The sequence below is a fragment of the Azolla caroliniana genome, unplaced genomic scaffold (assembly GCF_043228905.1).
Source record: "Azolla caroliniana isolate FFs.n. ecotype wild unplaced genomic scaffold, voAzoCaro1.0.p SCAF_10, whole genome shotgun sequence".
NCBI classification, from domain to species: domain Eukaryota; kingdom Viridiplantae; phylum Streptophyta; class Polypodiopsida; order Salviniales; family Salviniaceae; genus Azolla; species Azolla caroliniana.
Window position 1 is genome coordinate 18,811,652 of NW_028230445.1, and position 8,759 is coordinate 18,820,410.

An 8,759-nucleotide genomic window follows, 5' to 3' on the forward strand; every position below is an offset into this window, starting at 1 on the left:
AACTTTGCTCGTGTATCATTGAGGAGAGATTTCCAAACAAAACATGTGAATGTCTGATTATTGTAAAGAAGGATTATCATAAACATGTTACCTTTGGAGGGGGGGGGGGGGGGGGGTTGGGTAGTTTACCATGAAGAGTAGCTCTTGTATATCATCACCTCATATCATCTCTACACTCGTAACATTCAACAATGTCCATGCTAACATTTGTAATTATCTAGTGTTTGTTTCCCTTCCGTAAAAACAAAAAAGCCAATTAATAGTCAACAAATCTAAGGTTATTATTGAACTAGAAATAACTTTAGGAATATACTCTTTCATTATCGATATAAAGGTTAAAACCTCTGGAAGCTAATTATTACAACTGTTATTCTCGAATATACAAAGGGCATCGATGATATTAGACCATACCCGAGTAAAATTTAATATTACCATCATATCAGACATTACAAGTATAATACGCAGCATCTATATTTGTTGTCTTTGGAATGCAGAATATACTATGGCACATACTGATGACCGATATAATTGCACAAGGTGACAAAAATAGTTCTAACTTTGAAATAGTGAGGAATTGAAAGCTGATTACGATGAGATGTTTTGTGAGAGGGAGAGGGAGAGAGAGATGGGATTGCAAGCAAAACAGTGTAAAGTTCTTTTGGCATTATGTTGGTGGGTGTGAAAGCACGACCTTAGACCACCAACTTTCGCTTCTTTTAAGGAGCAAGGTCGGTGGGTCAAGGCCATTCGTACAAGGAGGTCGCTTTTTGTGTATGGGTTTTCGACCGGCTATGTGAAGAGAGCTTGAGGAGCCCATTGTGGATGGAAGAAAAAAAGAGGAGTGAAGAGAAAGGCTAGAGAGAAGAGATTGGTTGCAGAATCCAGGAGAGTTTTGTGTGGCTACAGATATAGACTCACGCAAATCACACAACAAATTGCACGCGTAGCCAAACACACACACACATATCTATCTATCTATCGAGTCAGAAGGAAAAAACAACACAAACATTATATCGAATAAGCGCAAGCGCGGTTGAAGAGAAAGTGAGACAAAATACGACATGTATACACACATACACACATTTATTACATGCATACATACAATACAATACAATACAATACGTACAATACATTACAATATGCACAATACAATACAATGCATAAATACATACATACATATAATACAATACAATACATACATGCATACATATATTACAATTTAGATACCTACATACATACCTACATACATGCATACATACAATACATACATACATACATGCATGGATACATACATACATACATACATACATACATACATACATATACATACATACATACATACATACATACATACATACATACATACATACATACATACATACATACATACATACATACATACATACATATATTACATACATACATACATACATACATATATTACATACATACATACATGCATACATATATTGCATACATACATACATACATACATACATACATACATACATACATACATACATACATACATACATACATACAAACAATGTCAAATGAGGGGATGAGTGTGTGTGTTCAAAAAACGTTTCACATACAAAGAAGGAGAAAGAGAAGGAGAAGGAGAAGGAGAAGAAGGAGATGGAAGGAAAGAGAGACATGTCCATGTATTATTAGGGTTTGTGTGTTGGTTCGGTTCAGTTTTAGGGTTTGTTGCAGCAGTGTCTGTGTGTGTGCCTCGACGTCTCTCTCTTTCTCCATCTCTGTCTCTCTGTCTCTCTCTGCGCGCGCCCGAGAAAAAACAGTTCTCTTCTTCTTCCTTCTTCGTCTTGCTGCCGTAAGTATACACAATCTTTTGTAAAATTTCTAGTTCTTGTCTCTTCTCTGCGCCATGTATGTATGTCGTTTTATCTGTGTGTGTTTGTCTGTGTACGAGGGATTTTTTTACAATCAGGATACTCAAATTATTTATTTATTTATTCTTGCGCTTATTTCCAGTTCTTTTCTCTTTTCTGCGCTATTTATGTCTCTCGTCTTCTCTTTCCTTTGAATTCTTGTGAGTTTTTTCTTTCTCTCTCCTTCTTCCCAAATGCTTGCTTATTTATTTTTCCAGTATCTGTATTTTTCTGCTCTACGCATTCTTTTCTTCTTCTTCTGCATTTTTTTTCTTTTCAAATAATGCATTTTTAGGTTTTGCATATTATTTCTTTTTCTCTTTTTCTCTAGTATTTCTTCTGTTCAAATCGTTCATTTGGAGGTTTTCCAATGTGTAAAGCTTCTCTAGTAATTATGCTGTTTTTGTCCAATCGTGCCTCTTAGGCTTTTACAATGTGGCTTTTCTTCTGTTAGTGTCTATCCTGTTTTTTTTATACTTAAATCTTGCATTCTTAGGTTTTACAGTGCGTGTTTCCGTTTCTTTTCTCTCTGAATGCTTTCTTTTTTTCCAGCTCAAATCTTAATATGCTTTCCTTACTCGTTTTTTCTCTACAATTTCCCCTGTCGTCTGTGCAGGTCGTGTCTTTATTGAGATCTTACAACATGTTTCTTTTCCTCCTTGTTTATGTATAGGTCGAATCTTTCATTTTTAGGTCTAATAATGTCCATCTTTAAACTGTCATTGCAGAAAGGAAAAATACCGCATTCAGGTTAAAAACTGTGTCGAGAATTACAACTATTTCCATCAGAAGTGATTAGTATCATTGCTCGTGTTTCAAAGATTATTTTTTCTTCAACAAGAAAAAGTCACCATAGGTTGCATCTTCATGCCCAGAAGAAACATTAAATATGCCAGCAGGTACAGGAGTAACTCGATCTCTTGTCAATGTTTTCGATGGAGGTTCGATGGAGCGAAGCTTTGTGGTGGATGAGAAAAGAAGAATATCGTCATCCTCATCTTCGTCGTCATCCTCATCCTCTTCATCATTTGAGAGATTGACCTTGCCCACCATTCTTGAGATTTCCACGAATGGGTCATCTACAACACATCACGATAAGGTACTTGATGATTAAGTGTCTTTTAAAAGTAGTCAAATGTGCCGAATCCTCTAATAAATACCTGGATATGATTGGAGACGAATAGAATATATGATTACAAGGCACACATGCATTTATATATACGTGACTCGCATTATGCAAAGTAATTTTAGAGATGTTTTCTGTGAACCTTGCACAATTTTGTGGTTTTGTTTTTGGGTTCTGTTAAACATGTCGAATGTTTTTCAAATCAGTAGCTTCAGATTGTCAAACAAGTACGAGTTTATGTAACAGATATGATTATGTGAACTTATCTTCACACACATGCATATACAACATGCATATTTTTTGATAGGTGCTCGCTATGCATCTTTCTTATTGTATGTTATTTGATATTTGTCCTATATTAAATGTGTGGAATACTCTAATCAGTTATTTAAGATGATCCTGAAAATATATGTGAATTTATGCCATTGGTAAACACACATATTATATGTATGTATATTATATTCCATACATATAAATTATATAGAATACATACATATATGTGTATATATAAATGACTATATATTATGAAGGATTTAGTAGGTGCTTGTCATACAACCTGTGCATTTGGTATTTTGCTTCATCAAAATTTGTAGAAACTTCGAATTGTCATTTCAGACAATCAGAGAAAATTTTAAGTATGACATTATACAGTATATATTGTTATTAGACACATGTTTTAGAAATGTGTTATATTACTGTTGGGAAAATGCCAAGTGAGATGAAAATACCATAAAGAATGTTTGCAATATGGAAATCTAGAAACATGGAAACAGCAGGGCATAAATATGCCCACTGATTTGAAGAGAAACATATCAAGACTTATGTTAGAAATATAAGAGTCAAAAGAACTTTTGAAAGTAACAAGCAGAGGACTGTACTTATAGACCATGGTTAGCGTTCTGCAAGAAAGACTGTATGGGGAGAAGTCCTTGGTAGAAGAGGATTTTCATTTTAATTTACTTGCCCACACATTACAGGTAGCCCTTGATTCTATTCACATATCAATAGACGAGGTACCATGTAAATATTGTCTGGAAAAAGAATTATTCCTTAAGTCACAATGAATTTTTCGCAATCAACGGTAAGAAAATTGGTTTTAAGATATATACACATACATTATAGGATTAGCTGGTCCTTGCCATTCAGCTTGTTCATTCTCAATATTTGGTATTCGGCCTCAGTAAAATTTGAATTTGAAATTGTTGTTTGAGATGATTGGGAGAATGATATGAAAGGTACACATACATATGGTTGTGAAAGACACGCAAACACCCATATGTACTATAAGGTGTGGTAATTTTTAGAAGTTGTTATACAGCTTGTGCATTCATATTATTTGGTATTTGGCCTCTACTATGTGTATGAAAGTTTCAGTCAGTTGTTTGAGATGATTAAAAAATAAATATAAAATACGTATATATGAACTATATTGTTATTAGACATACAGACACATAAATTATATAAGTGTCATATGGGCACGTGTTATGCCAATGCAGCTTGTTCACTATAGGTGTGAATAGTTAAATCAGAAGTCTTATGTATGTATGCTTCATTTTTGGCCTTAGATGATAATTTATTTAAGGTTCTCAGGATGCCAGAAATGTGATCTCGAGAGAGAAATAATGACACACACATACATATGATGTTAATTATATTTATAGAATTCTCAAATTAGTTAGTCTTAGATGATTTAAAAAATATGAAATGTGTGTATATATTGAGAGAAAAGTGACCACGTACACTATCTACCTATCTATCTATATGATGCCAGCTTTTTCTGATAGACATTTTGTTGTTTACATGTAGATTGAGGTTGGTCAAAATTCGATTCCTGTTGAGTTCAAGCCCACTATTAGGTCAGGTGTATGGTTTGACATAGGACCAAGGTCTGTCATGGAAGATGAACATGTGGTCATTGACAACTTGGTTGAACATCTGGGCTCAATGTCGGTAGATGATTCAGGATCTTATTATGGAGTGAGTGAACTGTGTCAATTGACTGAAGTATGTAGATTTATCATTTGCTGTAGATTGAACTAATTTCAGATTTATTTGTTGTAAGATTTTTGATGGACATAATGGTAGAGATGCAGCACAGTTTGTTAAAGAGAGGCTGCTCAATTTTATATTGAGAGATTCGGCTTTTCCGACCTCAGTGGAGAAAGCTGTGCAGCATGCGTTTTTGCATGCTGACACAGCTTTTGCAGAAGCTTGTTCTGAAGATGAGTGTTTGTCTTCTGGCACCACGGCTCTAACTGCACTCGTTCTCGGAAGGTTTGTGAGTTTTTTTGAAAAGATTTCTGTTTCCTGTTAACATGTAACTTCCTGATCAAAGCTATAGTAATCTTTTTCTGTTTATTTTTGTGTGTGCAGAAACCTTTTTGTTGCAAATGCAGGAGATTGTAGAGCTGTTCTAAGTAGGAAAGGAAAGGCTATTGAGTTATCTAGGGATCATAAGCCTTCTTGTATAGTGGAAAAGAGTCGAATTGAGGCTCACGGAGGTTTTGTGGATGATGGGTATTTGAATGGGCAGCTTGCCGTTGCAAGGGCAATAGGGAATTGGCATATTAAGGGTTTAAAGGGTGTCAATTGCCCTCTTAGTGCTGAGCCTGAGGTAAAGAAAGCGTTATTAACAGAAGATGATGAATTCCTCATAATTGGCTGTGATGGTTTGTGGGATGTTTTCTCGAGCCAAAATGCGGTGGATTTTGCTCGTAGGAAGCTTCAGGAGCACAATGATCCAAAACGATGCTCACATGAGCTAGTTAATGAGGCTCTTCGCAGAGATAGTGGTGACAATTTGACTGTTGTAACTGTCTGTTTTCAGAAGAATCCTCCTCCTAAGCTTGCAAACAAGTTCGTGGTTCGGAGAAGTATATCGGCAGAGGGGCTTCGTAATCTTCAAGACGTGCTTGACAAAGTCATCTAAAGTTGTTGTGGTAAATGTACACTTAGAACCCAAGGTTAGGACCAATTATTTTTTTCACAGGCAAATGGTTATTTTTGCCATAGTATACAAAGTAGGAATATTTTTTGAAGCAAGCAATGACTTGCTGAACATAGGTAACTTTGTGATTGTTCTTCTCTCCCCATTTTGAACATGGCTATTTGGAATGACAGACAGCCATGCTTAATGACTAATTTATAGACTCACAAGGAGCTTGTCTTTATAATAATAAACATTAGAATGGAAATCTATTGTGAAGTATGCCTGATATTCTTTGGGAAATGAATTTGTCCTTCGTTTTCTTGTGTTTGAACATGGAAAATTCATTTGTTATCATTAAAGTAAACAAGGCAACAAACTTCCATTTGGTGGAATTGGTTAAATGTAGGCTGTGGTAGCATCTCAATACCGATTGTAGCCGGTTTCTTTCTATTCAATTTCCATCTCCCTAATGCTTTTGTACTGCAGCTTTTGTATCTTTTCTGAAGGGCTGTCCAGTCTGAAGATAATCAGTTGGACTTGGCCATACATAGTGGTGATTCAATTACCACTTCCAGAGATGGCTTCTGTAATTTCTTTCATCTCATGGATTTGTCAATTTAGTTCCTCCTTTCATTCTTGAGATTTATCTAGTTCTGAAAGGATGTGGCCACAATGGTGTTTCAATCACTACTTTCACTGTTGAGTGACCTCCCATAATTGGTTTCTTTCATGTCATGGACTCGTTTTAGATCCTCGCAACTATCCCCTTCATAGTATAACGTTACTTTATGCAACTATCCCCAGGCATCCACCCCCTTACAACACTTCCTGTATTATGTTTCTCTTTTAATTTGCCAATCCCTCTCTGAGGTTCCTATGTGTTCATTATAAGTTTGTTAGAACTTGTTACACTTTCCTCTTTTTTACACATTCACTTTTAGGAATTTACCACATGCTCATTATAAATTTATTAGTTTCCTCTTATTTACACATTCACTTATAGGACAAAAACTTAACTTCAGTTTGCCTACTCTTGGGGTTTCAATGTCTCAATCATTCATGGGGAGCTACCATTGGTAGGCTTTTACCTCTTGCGACGTTAACACAATGCATTGCAGAAAAAGTGGTTTGGAAATATAAAAAGCAACGGTGTGCACTATAAAGTGACCAAAACCACTTATACAAAGAATACAAGTAACTACAATGCAATAATATTGCAAGGAAATACTCAACATCTGAATGTGAGGTGCCAGAAAAAACAAAGAAAGAGAGATGGAGATAGAGAGGTCAATACCTCATTATCATAATTACCATTCATGATTCTCATTACCATAATTTCCTCTTCATCATCCTACCATGTTGGTTATGCTCTTATTTCATGTCTACCCTTATTGATTATTCATCACTATCTTAATTCTTGTCTGATTCTTCTTTCTCTCCACATAGCAACAACTTTTCTTTAAATAAGTGATATGGCCAAAGATAGGGGTTAAGAGAATTCATTGAATCAGTTAGCACTTGGGTTTGACTCACTCGAATCACTTTGTATTCTAATTAGTAATTGCTGATGGCTCCATCATATTGGGAAATGCACATAAATGGAATCCAAACCAGCTTGCTTAGCTTCTTACTTCCTATTCTATTTATAGTCGTACAAAGGTACCCATTTGGGTTGGCTTTAGTTAGCTACATGCGTCCTAACAAGGGTATGCTAAAAGGGTGGCTTAACGGAACACATGTATACCATAGCATGAAGGCATGCATGCTAAAAGGGGCACAAAGGAACATGCACACCCAACATAAGGTATGCACTTGCATCCAAGGGACACCACATTTCCCCCCTGAGAGAAACAAGGAGTTTTACGACATGGGGAAAGGACGAGCACTAGAAGATGGGCTTGATGCGGGCAACATGGGCGGAGGTGAATCAACCATTGGAATCGCGTCGGAGCAAGTAAGTCATGGATTTGATTGCACGAACCATGGTGAATGGGCCGATCCATCGGTGCATGAGTGATTCGCTGAGACCGCGCCGCCGGACCGGGAAGTAAACAAGGACTTTGGTTCCATCATCGTAAGTCGGGGTAATTTGACCCACGTCGTAGTCTCTTTTGGCGTTGTTGTGTGACTTGTAGGTTTTGAGAGCTTGCTTGTTGAAGGAGAGGTAGTAGTTGTTAGAGATAGAGCCCCCAACTGGCACCATCCATGTTGGTAGGTTTGGAATGGACGTCAATGGACGATTCTGGTGGGAGCTGAGGGTCACGCCCATAGAATGCTCGAAAAGGGCTGATCCGTGTTGACACCTGAATGGATGTATTGTAGGTGTGGGTGACGAAAGGCAAGATTTGATCCCAAGTTTTGTGGCATGGATCGATGTAAGCGACAATCTCCTGCTTGAGGGTCTTGTTGAGGCGTTCAGTGAGGCCGTTTGTTTGCGGATGGTATGAGGATGTAAACACCTGCTGGACACCTAGTTGAGTTGCAACTGCATTGAGGACATCCCCATGGAACTGGCGGCCCTGATCAGATAAGAGTTGGACAGGGCAACCATGCTGAAAAATTACCTTGTGCAAAAGTTGGGATGCGATTGTTGGCGCAGTGACGTCAGGGATGGCAACAGTTTCAGCCCATCTGGTGAGGTATTCTATTATGACAAGGATATACTTGTTGCCATTGGGGGTTTCGGGAAAAGGTCCCATGAAATCCCATCCGATGAGCTCGAAAGGTGATGTGACGGTGATGGGTTGGAGCGTTCCGGCGGGCTTGCTCGCGGGTTTGATGTGTTGACACAAAGCACATTGGTTGATGTAGG

The 8,759-nt window shown here is 37.3% G+C and overlaps 1 protein-coding gene across 1 annotated transcript; it reads left to right on the forward strand.

Moving 5' to 3' along the window:
- Positions 1–2,620: 2,620 nt before the first annotated feature.
- On the forward strand, positions 2,621–6,223 carry LOC147859353 (putative protein phosphatase 2C 57). The gene is made up of 4 exons (XM_087325759.1): positions 2,621–2,991; positions 4,825–4,995; positions 5,081–5,292; positions 5,392–6,223. The coding sequence occupies exons 1-4, from the start codon at positions 2,782–2,784 to the stop codon at positions 5,945–5,947; spliced, it is 1,149 nt and encodes a 382-aa protein (XP_087181885.1). The 5' UTR covers positions 2,621–2,781; the 3' UTR covers positions 5,948–6,223.
- The last annotated feature ends 2,536 nt before the right edge of the window (positions 6,224–8,759 follow it).

Excerpts from the sequence above, each read along its gene's own strand:
- LOC147859353 (XM_087325759.1), top strand. The coding sequence starts at position 2,782 with ATGCCAGCAGGTACAGGAGTAACTCGATCTCTTGTCAATGTTTTCGAT. Across the intron at positions 2,992-4,824 it reads CTACAACACATCACGATAAG|ATTGAGGTTGGTCAAAATTC; the intron begins GTACTTGATGAT and ends GTTTACATGTAG. Across the intron at positions 4,996-5,080 it reads ATTCAGGATCTTATTATGGA|ATTTTTGATGGACATAATGG; the intron begins GTGAGTGAACTG and ends ATTTGTTGTAAG.